This window comes from Centroberyx gerrardi, chromosome 22 (assembly GCF_048128805.1).
Source record: "Centroberyx gerrardi isolate f3 chromosome 22, fCenGer3.hap1.cur.20231027, whole genome shotgun sequence".
NCBI lineage: Eukaryota > Metazoa > Chordata > Actinopteri > Beryciformes > Berycidae > Centroberyx > Centroberyx gerrardi.
The window spans coordinates 11,980,154-11,996,425 of record NC_136018.1 but is presented as its reverse complement, the minus strand read 5'-3'; the positions used below and the strand labels follow the sequence as shown (position 1 = coordinate 11,996,425).

The 16,272-nt window shown below is 41.3% G+C and overlaps 2 protein-coding genes across 3 annotated transcripts; one reads left to right on the top strand and one right to left on the bottom strand.

Annotated features, from left to right (window-relative positions):
- Nucleotides 1–2,205: 2,205 nt before the first annotated feature.
- xkr9 (XK, Kell blood group complex subunit-related family, member 9) lies at nucleotides 2,206–5,528 on the bottom strand. Its single transcript, XM_071924011.2, has 4 exons — nucleotides 5,449–5,528; nucleotides 4,155–4,656; nucleotides 3,522–3,736; nucleotides 2,206–3,314 (listed from the first exon to the last, which is right to left on the bottom strand). The coding sequence occupies exons 2-4, from the start codon at nucleotides 4,469–4,471 to the stop codon at nucleotides 2,686–2,688; spliced, it is 1,161 nt and encodes a 386-aa protein (XP_071780112.2). The 5' UTR covers nucleotides 4,472–4,656; nucleotides 5,449–5,528; the 3' UTR covers nucleotides 2,206–2,685.
- A 1,560-nt stretch (nucleotides 5,529–7,088) lies between these two features.
- On the top strand, nucleotides 7,089–13,978 carry tram1 (translocation associated membrane protein 1). Of its 2 annotated transcripts, none has more exons than XM_071923990.2 (11): nucleotides 7,089–7,365; nucleotides 9,064–9,127; nucleotides 10,469–10,587; nucleotides 10,691–10,807; nucleotides 10,941–10,999; nucleotides 11,452–11,536; nucleotides 11,821–11,891; nucleotides 12,112–12,216; nucleotides 12,391–12,534; nucleotides 13,257–13,408; nucleotides 13,614–13,978. In XM_071923990.2, exons 1-11 carry the CDS (start codon nucleotides 7,243–7,245, stop codon nucleotides 13,682–13,684), a joined length of 1,110 nt encoding a protein of 369 aa, XP_071780091.1. In that variant the 5' UTR covers nucleotides 7,089–7,242; the 3' UTR covers nucleotides 13,685–13,978. The 2 variants fall into 2 exon arrangements, with proteins under 2 accessions (XP_071780091.1, XP_071780090.1); XM_071923989.2 differs by having other exon boundaries at nucleotides 10,466–10,587.
- Nucleotides 13,979–16,272: the final 2,294 nt, after the last annotated feature.

Here is a 16,272-nt window from a genome sequence, read left to right as displayed (position 1 = left end):
CGCACTGTCATGTGTAATCATCTTTGATTTGCTATTAGTTTCTCAGATTTTCACCATGCTGTCCAGGCCCTCTGGAGGTGCATTACAGTGAGATCAGAGTGAGAGATTACTGGGTATTAAGCTCTCAGTGCCAGAAGTGGAAATTACAGAGAGGTTGTCAACGCCAGAGTTCTCTCTGCTTGTTTTCTCCTAGAGAGAGGGAGGTAATGCTTTACTCAACACGTTTCATCTCGATGGGTTGTGACTGGTCTCTGGCAGTGCTATCCGGGTGAGTCACGGCCAAAAGCATGTGCAGCTCAACAAAGAGAGAGACGGAGAGCAGAGGACTCCGGCCCGGGACACATGCATCTTCTCCTCCCAATAAAAGTCCCGCTGGCAGGTTTACGCTGCATTAGTCCACTGAAACCATGGAAATATGCAGTGCACTAAGAGGGGAGCATCCATCATCTGAGAGGCAAACGATGAAGTCTTTTTATTTCCTCCCCAATGAATACAGAGAGAGTCCTCCCTACAGGTGCAACGACCTCCCTTATTGTTCCTCCTTCCAAAAGTCAGCTGTCACTAATCAGCTGTGTAAAAACAGCACTTTTGATCACTTGTGATTCTAACCAAGTATTTACTCAGCATGTATATATAACACTTTCCATTGCCTACCCTCAACTTATAGGAAGAAAAGGCATTTTGTAGATTAAGAAGAGCTAGAGTCTGTCCACTGCGGTGTACGCTACACAGTAAAATTGAATTCTGTGTGGTAACTACCTGGCAGCGATTCATTTCCTCTCCAACACAAGTTCCTCGCTTAAATTTGTCATTTTATGGAGTGCCTCTGACAGAGCACAACCGACAGATGAAAGTTAAAGTGGCCCCTTTGAGTAAACAAGTCAAAAGGCTCCGAGTTTGGCTGAATTAAAGGAGGGAAAAAAAAGCCTGTGCTTACTTGAGAGCCAACTACCGTCGTGCTCTCTGGACCCTGCGGTTTGTCAGCGTTCCTCCCAGGTGAGCTCACACTGGGCCAGTCAGGCTCGGCCACCCTCCCCCTGCCCCAGCCTGGAGGAAACAGCGTCCTCGACTCTCCAGCTTGACTCACACAATATTTTGCTGGTAGTCAAAACAAAATTAGCCCTGGTTTGTTATTTCTAGTTAGCTCATCCATGACCCCTCTGTTCATCATTTCTTGGGCGAGGAAAAGGTTTAGTTGCCACCTTTGTGGCTCTGAGGATTAGGATGTGGCAGATGAGAGTAGTAGCTGTGTTTCATATAGACTTTGCACTGGTATTTGCAATTTAATTCGGGGGAATCAGGGTGGTGTAGTGTGTAGGGAGAACGTCTTTGAACTGGAGGAGCCAGGTTCAAGCCCCCGTCTTGGTGAGTGTCCTTGAGCAAGACACTGAATCCCTACCAGCTCTAGCTCCAGGCAAGCAAAAACAGAATTTCCCTTCAGGGATCAATTAAGTATCATGTTATCATTTTCATTATTATTAAGCTTATGAGACATTTTGAAAAAAAATTGAGGTTGAAAGGAGAAAGAAAAAGAATGGCAGGTAAGAAGGGCCAAAACCAATTAACATGTACCTACATTCAACTAAAAAAATTAGGATATATAATGAATGACTTAAAAAAATGAATAAAATTACAGGAATTGGGTTACAATTACAGGAAGAATTATTAGAATCATTCTAATGCATTAAGTAATTCTCTGTATTTTGAGATTATATACACTGGACACTGGAAATATTAAGAGAGAAAATATATTGATTATAAAAGGCTTGGATCTGAAATAATGGACCTGATACTATTGTTGCATGTTTGCTGAATAAGTGTGACTGTAAAAACTTCCTTAATGTTGGCTTGCATTAGTATTGGATACTAAACCACAGTGGTGTCTTGGCCAATTTCAGGAGGATTAGAGGAAAGCCAATCTAGACAATAACCCCACCTTGTGTTGAATGTGTGTGTTGCAGGTTTACAGAAAATGCCCTTCTATCCCCACAAAGCATTCATAGAAGGCCTGCCAGGTGACATTATAGGGCTACATGTGCACTTTACTGAGCTGACTGACTTTTGACAACAAGAAGGTGTGAACGACCCTATGAAAACATAACAAATCAACAAAAGAGCTTTCAAGAATTAAAGAATGAAAGAATACTGAATCACAATTCTGCTAATTTGTGTTCTGTAAAAAAATCAAATGTTCCAACTCAGGAATGTGTTTTCGATATTTTATTACTATGCATTATCAAAGGCTGCCTTGATCCAAGGGTCATATAATATTTTATCCAAGCAATGTCAGGAGTCAACGCCAGCTGTCCGTTAAGATAAAATGATGTGATAAGAATAAATATGTAATTCATAGAGGTTATTGAATATTGAAACAGGAATAAATAAAACTATTACTACATTTACATATTTACACATTGAATTAATTAATAGAGGTCAGTTACAAACTTCACCTCATAAGTACGGGACGATAACTGACAGCAGAAAGCACTGGGATAAAAAGGAATAGCGATCACAATATCAAGCTATTAGGACACAACTGCTTGCTGCTCTCTGCACTGTACGGCTTTTTCTTTTTCTCCTCAAATCATGTGGGGGTTTCAGCTTCAGAGAGGAGTGATTGAGCAAGTGTTGTTTATGACACAGTTTGTCCTCTGCACTCTGATAATGTGACTGGAAGAACCTTCATCAAGGCTGCAAGAAGCTCCTCATTCTCAGCGTGGTCTCTGGTTCCTTTTGCAGGCCGTCCACCTCATCTGCCTCACGGCACTTCCCCCGGGGGTGCAGGAGGACGTAGTACACCACGAGACACACCAGCCCCAGCACTGTGCCTCCAAAGATTACAATAGTGACTGGCAATAAATATGTTGCTGTCTGCGTCTCTGGCTTCAGCAATGCCAGCAGTATCGGAGCCGCAACGTTTATAAGGGAGTAGAAGAAGTAATAGAGGCTCATGGCCACTTTGGTGTCTTGTCCTTTGACGTTGAAAAAGGTGAAGGTGAGGATGACGCCTATGATTGCCCTGTAGAGCCACTCAAGGTTCCTGCAGGAGCAGAAGTTAGTCTGAAGCAGGTGGGCCCAGGTTGTGCCCAGCAGCCAGAGGAAGCCGAGGGCGACGGCGCTGTAGGTGCTCAGCATGAGGAGCAGGCTGTAGCTGAGGATGTGGGTGGTGATGGTGCAGAGTTTGTAGAGCAGGTAGACCACTGTGGGGAGGCCGGAGGGCATCTCCCAGACATGGGACAGGGATCTGCGCAGGCAGCGTCGGTAGTCCACCAGCGCCCAGGCGGTGTTGACGAAGGAGAATGCCATAGAAACATCTGAAAGGTAATGGAAAGACAGAATGAATATAATGACATTGTAATTTCACCAAATATTGAATATATAGACAAATTGATAGACTCAAACTTATCTGACTCTCTCTCTCTCTCTCTCTCTCTCTCTCCCCCGCTGTTTTTCTCTCTTACAGACACACACACACACACACACACCTACATGCACACACACACACACATACACATACTCACACTGCATGACTGAGCTCTCATCGTGGCCCAGCATGATGTATAGCTGTAGAAGGAGCTGGGGAACACTCTCCAGGAAAGTCTCAAACAGCTTGAGCATGCTCAGATCGGTAGCCAGGCCAAACAGACTCTGGTGCACATCTCTCCTCTCCTCCACTGTATAGGAAGATGTTGTTGGCCAAACCTCATGGAATCCTTTTTTCAGCAGGTGGTAATACCTAGTAACAGTCAGACATTATGAAAACAGGCACAGACAGGTTGGTGCCACCATATATTTGTTACTTATTCATAATTATCTGCTGCTGCTGCTCAGACGATGATGCACTTGCAAGGCTTTATCTCAACTTCAGTAATTACAACATACAGTACACTATGGCTTCAATGTGGTCAATCCGGTCTGCACACAGCAGAATACCATTCCAACACCTTGCACCTGCATATTTAGCATACTGAACATAGTCAGCCAGGAAATGCAGACACCCTTGATTGTCGGCTACTTACTAAGAAGTTATCACTCTTTTGTGATATTTTGCACCAAACATTTCCTGTCCTGTGCAGATATAATAGCCAGGGTTAATGCCTTCTTATAATCAAAGCTGCTGCAGCCTTGTCATTGTCATCATTTTCATTCCTTACCTGGTGAAGATACCCATGCCAAATAGATGGAGGCCAGCAAGCCCACCCTTGGTCATCCCTGATATGGTTGGATTCCCCTCAGGATTCACCAGGACATTATTCATATCGTCGCTGTACCAGGCATAGCTGAAGATCTGCGTCGCCACCAGCCCAGCCAGAACAAACACAAGAGTCAATCCAGCCCAGACAAAATGCTTGTCTTTAAAATATCGTACTGCTAGTCCAACATCTGTCCCGATGTCCGCCACATACAAGAACAGACTAGCGATGGTTAATAACCATCGCAGTTTAGTGTAACCAAAGTCTGGTTGAAGCATTTTGGTTTCTGTCTGTGCTGAAAGGTTCAGGCTGTACTGAAGGTTTCACTCTGTGTTGAGGGTGGATGCGTCATGTGGCTGGTTTTGGTTCAGTTTTGCCATGGAGCGACTGGATACTTAGTTGTATACTTTTTCAGGACAGTGTCACCTTGTACCCAAGTGGTTCAGGTTCCATTTCGGCCAATCTGCGAAAACAGTAATGTGATAAAGAACCTAAAGTATCATGAAAAACATGGTATACATTTTGTTAAAATCTTAAGCTGCTTCACCAACAGGCATCTAAAACAAATCCATGCTTAAGATCATTGAAAATTTCTAATTCAAGTGATTGCAGTCAGATGTTGCGTCACATTCCCATGCCCTTTGATCTCTGTCAGGTACACTTGATGGTGTGGAGTCCTGATAAAATGACATGGCCATCTATGTAATAACAAAACAATCAATGAGTTTATCAGCAGGGACAATAAAACCCTGCCTTGCTGATTCAGAACCCTTATGCCTACTAACCAGTCTCACCCTGGGAGATAAGCATTTTCAAACCTGTTTATTAAATCATAAGGTAGTCACATGTAAAATCACTTAGTAACTTTACATCCTGCTATCTTCAATATAATCTTACACTGTTTAATGAGATACAATCATGACGGCTTGTAAAAAGGTTTTTTTTATTGACTAATAAAAATTTTAATCTGAGATGAGGACAAACAAATTCAAGGTAGCACAAAACCACAGAAAATGACATTCTTATTCACCTTCTGCATGACATAAAGCTTCCTTTGATGTGTTCATTTCTTCATTATATTTTTAGATAGAGAGCTTCTAGATACTAAACGATGCTGAACTCAAATACAAATACAAATCCCAATCTAATCACACTCTGTCCTGAATTATCACACAAAGGTCATTATACATAATCCTACAATAGTGACAGCTAGAACACAAAATACAATGAAACAATGAATAAACTTAATACTCACTGGTGTCTGCTGTGAAAATCACAGGAGCAGCTCAGGTCTCAGCATGAAGGCTCTCTTTCTCTTTTCTTGAAACTCATGTGACAAGCTCCACCCAAGTGCTATCGCTCTGAACTAACATGGTCAAGCTGAGAAAATGTTATGACGTAACAGATCAAGTGGGTGGGTGTGTGTGGGACGGCTCACACTTTCTGTTCCTATCCAGCACGCAGGAAGTATTCTGAACATTACAGACATTCCCTCTGAGTTTTCTCAGTAAACCAGTGATGCAACCAGTCACGGTATTCCAGGACGCGTTTCTTCATTTTACACGTGAAAGCGCAGGTGCGTCATTTGTATGAAATCCCAGAATTGTTGTGAACATAAAGGGAGAGGCGTGTGATGTGATGTCTTGTATGATGTTTTTTTCACTAATCACATCAAACATACGCATCAAAACAGGAACACTAGCAGTGAACGTCATTATTTTCACTGAATTGAAACTGAATTGTATACTCAAATAAATAGATCTTTTGAATGGGAAAAATTTTGAGAACACATTCATCACTGACTATAATATAAATGAGTGATTACAAGGTTTGGGTTGTAACGGCTTACATGTAACAGAAGTGCCATATCTAGTTACAGAAAAGTGGCGACTGTTATCCATTACAGTTAGTGGGAAAAATACAGTAATCAGATTACAGATACTTTTTTGGAAAAAAGGTAATTTTGGAAAAAGTACTTGTTGGATTACTCAGGGGCATATTTGAAGGGGAAATTGTTATTTTTATTGTGAGATTATGGATATAAACCACATTTTCACATCTCATTGTGAAATAAAGATGGATAATGGTTGGAGATTATGGTTATGATTATGAAATTAGTATTCAGATTAAAGTGTATACATTTTAATATGCTGATTTTTTCAAGTGAATCAAACTGAGCAACTGAGAGTAATCAGATTACTGAGTTTGAACATGAATTGGATTACTAATTACAACCAATAACAATTACAGTCAATTCAGTAGATCTGTATGTTCTTAAAGTAAACAAACTTATGTTTTTAGTATCAGAGGGTAAGCTGGATAGGTGACTTGCTCCCAGTTTGTTAGGTTTTATCTATATTTTATTCTGTATATATCTTCTGGTTTTGAGACAGCATGTATGTAGCTGTAGGCCAGTGGCTCTCAAAGTGTGGTCCGGGAATCTCCAGTGGTCCTTGCTGGGGATCCCCTTCCTTCCCACTAGCAGAAGAGTGACACGCCATTCAATTGCTGCCTGGCCCTGTGGCTGAGGGAAGCAGGAGGGAGCTTTGAGGGGGTTCCCCAGCAAAATGAGGATGTTTAATTTCACTATTATTTCACTCACTAGACATTAGCACAATGAGAGAATGTATAACGACGACAATTATGAAATCTAAAAACCAACTACAAAACTCTTCTCAGGTGAGGTTCCTTCATAGTTTTGGACTAAATTTTACCATTTTCTGGTCCTTGACATGAAAAAGTTTAGAACCCCCTGCTATGGGAAATAGTCCCTTCTTACTCCAAATCTACAGGGGGCGATAAAGAGCCCAAACCGTGTTTCTCCCGTGTGCGTAAAGCGTCTCGTTGGACGAGGCGCAGCAGCGTCCTCTCTGGACCCTCCCACTAGCAGAAGAGTGACACGCCATTCAATTGCTGCCTGGCCCTGTGGCTGAGGGAAGCAGGAGGGAGCTTTGAGCGTTCTCGGACAGAGGGATAATAATCTGATACTTGGTAAAAACCGATTGCATCTGCGCCGCGCCAAGCAAAGTTGTGCTTGAATCCTGTCGAAATGGGAGTCCGAAAAAAGACTACCAAGAATCCGCCGGTGCTGAGCCATGAGTTTGTCATCCAGAACCATGCAGATATTGTTTCCTGTGTTGCTATGGTGTTCCTTCTTGGGCTGATGTTTGAGGTAAGTCCCGGTCCACATGTTGAATGGGTTTTAATCGCGGGTCATTTGGGAATGCTCGCCTAGCACAGTGGAGGGACCGTTCACGGAGGTGATGCCAAATACTGCCCATCTCCTCTCCTGGAAACTGACATGGCTGTCTGATCTATTCTTCACACTACTTCCTCTCGTGATCGAAAGTTTTCTGTGTTTTCGGTTCATGTTGGCCTCATCGCCTTTGCTTCTCTTCAACGAGATTATTATGCTCTCTGGGTAGTTTAGCCTTTGAATGAAAATGTTTTGTTTATTAAAGCGTGGTGATAATGGTCTCCAATTCCCATCTGGCTGCTTCCCGTGTTCAAATCAATAGTTCAAACCATTCGTGCATAGGCCTTTGGTTTGTAGCCTACATAAAAAAAACAAAGTTATTTGTGTGCAACATTAATTGCCCAACTACCACATATTGCTACAGTTCGGCGGCCGTGTATCAAGCTCAGTGGTTGCAATATTGTGCAACACTTAAACATGGTTAGTTTTATACGTAGATGTGTTACGTGGCAATCAGACAACGACTGAGAGGGCTGTCATCGCAGAAACCCGCTTGGACCAAAAACGAAAGTTGGCCTTGGGGCTACAGACCTTTTTTTTAAATCCAGCCCAAGGCTACAAGCTGGTGACAGCCATTCGTGTCTACAATATGTGTCTCTTTACTCTACTGTGGTCTACTTTCACTCGAATTTGTGTTTTCAAGTCAAGCGTGTTGCTTCCTCACTGAGAATCAGCGCCATCAACGTAAATATCGCCAGAAACAAAAATATACTTCCTCCTTTTTTCAAAATAAAACCTGTAGCCTACGAATATTTGTTGAAACATTTTTTGAGCACAATAATACAATACGTCACCTGTCAAAATTGTAGTGGGTAATATACAACTATAATTTCTCAAAATATTTAGTGCTGTGATGCTGCTGAGTATTTTAATATGTCTTTTGTTGAGAACACTCTTGCAACACTTATTTTGAAGGCAAAATACCTTCCGGTCGTATCCTTACTAACTATGGCTAGCTTGACACAGCTTTCAGCGACACTTGACTGACGCTTCGTCAGAGTTTTGTTAGCCGTTGCACACATCAATCATATTACGATTTTACAAGGCTAATACTGATTATTTGTGATCCACATCACAAATCATCCCTAACGAAAATATTAAAATATTCCTATAATTTTCCATTAGGGACTCATAATGTGTCTGTAGTACTCAATAATTTTCTTATAATTCCTATATGGTCTGACAGTTTTGTTGTAATTTTTGTGTAGTATCTGTCTAAAATGTAGTATAGGGTTTCTATCATTTTTTGATAAAACATTATTCACTGAGTGTAAAACCCATGTGTTACACGAACTGTGATACATATGAGACACAGTTGCAGTCACTCCACTATGGGTCCACAGGGAATCCTGTGTGAGCGAATGCAAAGCTCCACATTTCAGTGTGTAAAATGGGAACATTCCCCATTGTATCCCCTTTGCTTGTACTGTTGGAATATTTACTCTAGCGTGCATATTTGCACAGTTGCAGTTTGGCCAGATTCTGGTTTTATGAGACTGGCACATAATGAATGGTGGTGTTTTAGAAATTGGATGTTTTTATTTCCAATAAAAACATAACCTCATAACATAACATAACCACAAACATAACTAACCTTTCCTTCTTTCTACACAGGTCACCTCAAAGGTTGCAGTGTTATTCATAACTGTCCAGTACAATGTCACCATCTCAACAAATGGTAAGTTAAGGAATAGACCAAATGAGAATAGGCCTATATGAATGCTTTAATGGATGAAATAGCCCTATTTTAAATGTGGAATGGCTTCATGTTTTTAGGTTAGGAGGTTTAGATTTTGTTGTTGGGATATTACGAATGCCTTGTCCAGAAGACAGAAGAAGTTTGGCTTAATCGTTCCATGCAGCAAGTTGCTCCCAGCCAGTTGTCTCGCTGGAAGCTTCTCATTTGGATTCTAGAGCGGTACTTGCGTGGCCTTACACAAACCCATTTGAGAGCTCTTTTTTTTTTTTTCCTTTGGAGCTAAATTTAGTCTGCCTGATTTATAAAGTTCTCTTGTGGCAAGGTTGTGCTGGGCGAATTTGGGCTAAGGTGTAATATAGGCCTCTCAATTCAAGTCCTGCTCGTCTCAAGGTTAACAATTTCTTTGCCAACTCCTGATACTGTTGAAGGCTTGTACAACCTCAGAATGTATTCATACTCTGCTGTAGAAGCTGCCGGCCTGCAGACTGCCAGATGGTTGAGTTTCATGAGTTGTTATCTGACAGACCTTACCACTTGCCTATCTCTGTAACTCATTTACAGCTTGTATCTAATAAGACAAATAACAAGCACCACCAAAATCTCTCTACAGTGAATGTGCTTTACAGGAATGCCATTGTAGTTCTTCTCTGTCAGTGCCGACTGTTACAAATGATTGGATAGATTTTCACATTGTTTCTTTATGCAGCTGCATGATCCAAGCGTGCATTAGTCCTGCTAAGGCTTTATAAGACTCTTTGCAGTGAATTGTGTTCATGTATCCTCTTGCTGTCCCCTTAAATTCATCAAATTATTCAGTGTTTTACAGGAACCAGGTCACAGCCTGTACAGATTATAATAGATAACTTTAGAAAGATAACTTTAGAAAGATAGAGGAAGCACTGTGTGCAACAGTTCTGATGTCGACATACAATCTATGATGCTGACATGTTCACAGTATCTGCACAGTAGAGCTTCGCTAATCCAAACACCTCAGGAATGAAGGTTAATCAAACTAGTGAAATGTGTAGATGACTGAAATTAATTAAAATGGTCAGACAATTCAAGTCCAACTCTAAAACATGCATGAACAAGGCATACCAAACACCCTGAATAGTCTTTTCTTTTGGCTTTGAATGAAACCCCAGGAGTTTATTATGCAGTTCCATTTGACTAGTTAATATTAATGGTATTGTTGCTGCTGCATTACGATAGCAGTTACTGTGATTAACTGTGTGTGTGTGTGTGTGTGTGTGTGTGTGTGTGTGTGTGTGTGTGTGTGTGTGTGTGTGTGTGTGTGTGTGTGTGTGTGTGTTCCAGAAGGCCTTGAGGAGACGGCTGTGAACCACTTCCACCATGGTATCAAGGATCTGGCCACTGTCTTCTTCTACATGCTGGTGGCCATCATCATGCATGCCATCATCCAGGAGTATGTGCTGGATGTAAGTGTGAGACACACACACACACACAGAGAGAGAGAGAGAGAGACAGATTTCAATCACCATGAATATGTCTGCATTGTTTGTTTATTCTTCATGTGTGCAGAAAATCAACAGGAAGATGCACTTCTCCAAGACCAAGCACAGCAAATTCAACGAGTCCGGCCAGCTCAGCGCCTTCTACCTATTCTCCTTCGGCTGGGGCACAAGCATCCTGCTCTCTGTATGTACAGTGGCTGCCGTTGCTAAGCTAACACATCCTGTATTGTGTTGCATTGTGTTTACATACACGTGTACATATATTACAAGTCCACATACCAGTTTAAATAGTGATTTAAATGTTGCTTCTCTCTTAGGAAAACTTCCTATCCAACCCTATCAGCCTGTGGGAGGGTTATCCCCATACGTTGATGCCGTGAGTATGCATACTTTCACTGTGGAAAATGCAAAGTGATGTGTGGTGTCAAACCAACTTAAGCAATAAGGCTGTACAACTGAGAGGCATTGTTAGGCACAATGCAAAGTGGCTTTCCTAAAACCCTAGCTGCTCTAAAACCCACTGGAAAGCGCTGCCTTGAGTGGCTTATTGCTTTTATACAGCGGCAGTAACACACCATTGTAATAGAAAAAGGAATGCTCAATAACTATTTTATTTTTAATCAATACTACTGCTACTACTAATGATAATAGATGTTATTTTTTCCACCAAGCAACATAGTTGCAATACTGGTATTGGCATTTAACTGTTATATGGTCACATGTGTCAGTTTATCGGTTATTTTACAATGGCTTTGAATGTGGCTCAGCCAATCAGATCTGATCTGAGGACCAGTTTTTATTAGTTTTATAATTGTTGTTTTTGTTCAGATTCCAGATGAAATTCTACTTTGTTTGTCAGCTGGGCTACTGGTTACACGCTCTCCCAGAACTGTACTTCCAAAAGACAAAGAAGGTGAGTGTGCGTGTCTGTGTGTGTGTGTGTGTGTGTGTGTGTGTGTGTGTGTGTGTGTGTGTGCGTGTGTGGTGGGCCCAACTTATTGGAATAACAGGGTGACGTAGCCTCTGTTTGGACCCTGAGGCTATTTCCTGTTTGACTTCCTTGATTATGTTTGCATTGTTTCAAAGAATCGTACCCTTTGCTTAATCCTATTAGTGTATTGACAATGGAAGAACATGTACATGCAGATCCACAGCGTTGTAAATATTTTGATCACATTCTTTGTGTTTGCTGTGTAGGAGGATATTCCACGTCAGCTTGTGTACATCTCCCTGTACCTGGTCCACATTGCAGGCGCCTACATTCTCAAGTAAGAACTGGCATTTTATTAAGTCTGAAACTGTGCTTCTGATCGTGAAGAGCGTGTGACCTTTTTCTTTTCTTCGTGCACTACCCTTGAAGAGGATGCTACAGGCAAAGGAACATTGTATGCGATCTGAACAGCAGCCCAAGGCCCTCTTCAGGGTGTCCGTCTCTCTTGTTCCTGTCAGTTGTAATAAAGGAGAATCACGTCTCTCTGTGTCTTTCAGTCTGAACCGTCTGGCTCTGGTCCTGCTAGTGTTGCACTACTTTGTTGAGCTGCTCTTCCACGTCTCCCGCCTGGTCTATTTCAGCAATGAGAACAGGCAAACAGGGTATGTTCTCATTTTCCCCATTAAGGGCCTCAGACTTTTCATAGTGTGTGCAAATGATTTTGTATACTTGTAAAAATGAATCGTGAAATGTTCGCCTGCGAGGAAATACTCCACTAGCCGTTGGTTTATTGCTTGAGATCAGCAGTCTTGTGTCATGGTCATCCTCTCTTCCAGGTTCACCATATGGGCCGTCTTGTTTGTCCTCGGGCGGCTGCTCACCCTGTCTCTGTCTGTCCTCACCGTGGGCTTTGGCCTTGCCACAGCTGAGCAACAAGGCCTAGATATGGCCGCAGGAAACTTTAATGTTCTCTTTGTTCGGTAAGTGTGTGTGAAAAGGGAGATGAGACGATATTATTCTAGAATAAATAATGCTGTTCACCGTATTGGGTGGATTTATGCCGGCCTGAAAAGTTGCATTCCTAGGTCCATTTTGTTTGGTGTATTTTTCTTATTACTGTGGATAACTGGCCAAATATAGATGACATAACATCACGTCAAGATTTTTTCAGCGCAGCTACAATGGAGAACATTTTTCAACTGTCTAAAACATCAACGGTAAACGTCTGGTTCTGGTGTCAGTCCCTCTGGATCAAACAGCAAAGGCTTCTTTCTAGACTCACCATTTTTCACTGGCATTCAACAATCATCGTTGCGTTTTTAATAAGATGCACAGCTGACTGGAAAAACTCTTGCTCTCTTGCATTTACTGTTACTGTTGCTCTCTCTACCTACAAGTATAACCAACAGTTGAATGCAACAAGTTCATGCCGTTGTCTGGAGGTTGTCAAAAGGCATTCTGGGAAATGTAGGAAATCACCAACTGACGAGGCAGGTTGAGGGAATGCATGTACACCAAAAAAGCAAGTTCATCACAAAATAAGTCCTAGAATGCATTGAGCATCACAGATTATGTGGAGGTAGATTCTTCAGGAGAAGGGAGAGGCCAATCATAGTGTCTGACTATTTTAGCAGCGCCAATGTATAACCCACCTCTTTATTTAGTTACCTTTGAGTTACTGACTGTCTTCTTTCCCTACTAGGATCACTGTCCTGGCCGCCATCTGCATCACTCAGGCCTTCATGATGTGGAAATTCATCAACTTTCAGCTGCGCCGGTGGAGAGAGCATGCCCAGGCTCAGACCTTGAAAAAGAAACAAGCTCCTTCCAAGAGCAAGTCAAAGAAAGACAAAGGTGAGCAATGAGGATGACGTGCATTTACTCAATTTATTATCGAGAAGAATTCTTCTGCAGGACATTAGGAACTTTTCCCCAAACTGCCATTGAGAATTTTTGCCAAGTGAAATGGCACATTAAACGCATAATGACCGTGCTTACCTACACTTTATATCAGTAAGTAGCCAAAAGGGACTCATTTTGATGTGTCGTTTGTTTTCAGCCAATGGAGTAAATGGAGTGAGTTCCAATGGAGCTGATTCGCCAAGAGCGAGGAAAGAGAAGTCATCGTAAACACGCCCCCTCGGCCCTTCCTATCTCCCCCCTCTCAAAGACCCGTCTCTCCCTGTGCCTCACACTGGCTCGACCCAACCAACCAATCCTCCAGCTCTCTACCATAATATGCATCTTCAGCTCCCACAGGACTGACCTCCCAGCTGGACACCATGGGCCAGAATGCATTTAGCTTTGCTTGTCGCCAGTTGTCCAGCGCGCCTTGATTTAAGAATCATTGCTCTGCTGTGCCATTACGAATGAAAAGAAATCAAATTCAAAAATAAACTATAAAAAGACCTTATTTAAAAAGTGCCTATTGATACAGATTGTTTTGTACAGGGTGTGTGGTTTTAAAATTTCAGGAATGACGACTTCAGTGTTTGATGTTTTTCCCAAGTCAGGTCATTTCGTGCATTTACTTAAATACTGTATATTCGAGATTGTATTTTTTTTTTTTTCCTTTGGCAATTTTTTTTTTTTTTTTTCCTTCATATATTTATAATTGCTAGTTTAGATCCTCTTCATTGCCATTTGCTCCTCCTATCCTTCTTCTGAGGGATTTACTGACACATTGTACACTGGGAGTTTATGACTTCCTTTTAATACTCCTCATTGTTCCATATGGTTGCATACAATCTTGTTATAACATGTCATCTTTAGAATATGACTATGGCAGTAGGGGTTCACACACATAGTTGGACGAAACATTTTCAAGTACTCTGAATGTGTTTTCGCCATGTCACTAGCCCACATACAGACACATATAGAGATGAAAGCAAGGTAGTGTACATACAGAAGTAGTTTTCAATATCCATTCATGGATGGAATAGTGAAGAGAGTACTGAAAGGAACCAAGGAGAGCAGAGGACATAGCATCACCATGTAATAAGTAGATTCACAGCCCAGTAATGTGCTAAATTGACAATGTAAGACAGCCAGCTAAGATGTCAGAATAACCTGATGCAGCGTTAACTTGTTGGAGCTCAGCACCCAGAATTTATTTCAGTTTTGTTTGAAATACTATCAACCAATGAATACACCTCATGTTTTTCTTTTGAGTCATATAAAGAGATTGAAAAGGAGAGATCTATGGGCAAATTATCCCCATGGAAAAGTATCACTTTATGAGGCTGGTTGAATAACTGTCTTGTATGGTCCATCTTGATTTGCTATTTAAGAGGAATGGATTGCTGTATTTGTTTGGCCTTGCATATTATTGTTGACCTTAAAAATGTCCACAAGAATGATTTGTTGTAAAAATATGGACTGGGAATGAGTAAACCCTATTTTTTATGCCTGTTTTCCCCCTATCCACCACTGACTGTGCCAAATGAGTACAAGCATGATTGAGCGTTTATATACTATATGGTCTTTACTTTCCATTTTCACTTGTTGCCATAAAAATAATTTACACAGCTATGAAGTGCAGTGATTTCTGTATTTTTTTAGCATCAATCACTCATCACTAGTAGTGTTGAATCATCCCAACAATAAACCTATGAACTAATTTTAGGAACAAGGTAGTGAGTCATATGGTCGCCTCCAGCAGTATATGTGGTTTTCTCAACTTCTCCTAATAGGATGAGGGTTTATCTATTCTGCAAAGACCTAAAACATGTCTATGCAAGAGAGCTATCATGGAGCATAAAAAAAAAGACTTTCTCCAGGCAAAAGACAAAACATATAAATAATTCAGTGTTGTGGCAGTGATGGAGAGCAGGCCTGGTAGTTATTTGGTATGTTAGTGCAGTGGTTCCCAAACTGGGGCCCAGAGACCCCCCCGGTGTCTCAAGCAAAATGGGGAATAGCTAAATTTCACTATTATTTAATGCAGTAGAAGTTAGCACTATGACAGAATGAACAAGAATACCTGTTCTGATCAGAGCTTTTACTCTCTACAGTGATTATTTCCTCTCCTACAGTAAACCCACACAATGAAAACCTTGTCAAACGAGGGTACCTGGGACAAAAACTTAATTAAAAGGTGTGTGGTTGAAATGTGCCTCTACTGGATGGTCTTTGACAGGAGAAAATATTGAGAACTACACTGTGTTGGTGTTTTGCCATCAGGCACTTGGTGGCGCTGTGGCACATGTTTTGATTGAAAGAAAACACGCCTGCCTGCCTGGTAGTTGACCTGACAGTGAATCAAGGTGTAGATAAATATGTAGGGCATGCAGATTTGCAATATTTTAAAAGCGTGTAGCGTTTGCTTGTTAGAAGTGTGTAAGCAACTTTTTTTTTTTAATGAAACAAACTTTTGTTATTTCACAATAGCAGTCATAATGTTGTGCAAGTTGGCAAATCTTGCCCACTTTTGCCCATTTTACTCATGCATTGACCTGTAGTGGTTAAATTGTTGCTAGTGATGGTGGGGATCTACTACTTGAGGTAGTGTAAAATTAATTTGACTCAAGTTAGACTTCCTGGGATGTAGTGGAAAGTAAACCCCAAGAGTAAAGCCACCTAAATTCACTTTACCCACCTTTTTATTTGCGGAATAGAGCTACCCATCTTTTTATAGGCGGACATAAATCTTTATGACCTAAATTCATAGTATATATATCATAATAAGCAGTATGGAGTTATATGAGTATGGGGTTTTA

Excerpts from the sequence above, each read along its gene's own strand:
- xkr9 (XM_071924011.2), bottom strand. The coding sequence starts at position 4,471 with ATGCTTCAACCAGACTTTGGTTACACTAAACTGCGATGGTTATTAACC. Across the intron at positions 3,737-4,154 it reads GGCATGGGTATCTTCACCAG|GTATTACCACCTGCTGAAAA; the intron begins GTAAGGAATGAA and ends GACTGTTACTAG. Across the intron at positions 3,315-3,521 it reads TGAGAGCTCAGTCATGCAGT|ATGTTTCTATGGCATTCTCC; the intron begins GTGAGTATGTGT and ends ATTACCTTTCAG.
- tram1 (XM_071923989.2), top strand. The coding sequence starts at position 7,243 with ATGGGAGTCCGAAAAAAGACTACCAAGAATCCGCCGGTGCTGAGCCAT. Across the intron at positions 11,537-11,820 it reads ACTTCCAAAAGACAAAGAAG|GAGGATATTCCACGTCAGCT; the intron begins GTGAGTGTGCGT and ends TTTGCTGTGTAG. Across the intron at positions 13,409-13,613 it reads CAAGTCAAAGAAAGACAAAG|CCAATGGAGTAAATGGAGTG; the intron begins GTGAGCAATGAG and ends GTTTGTTTTCAG.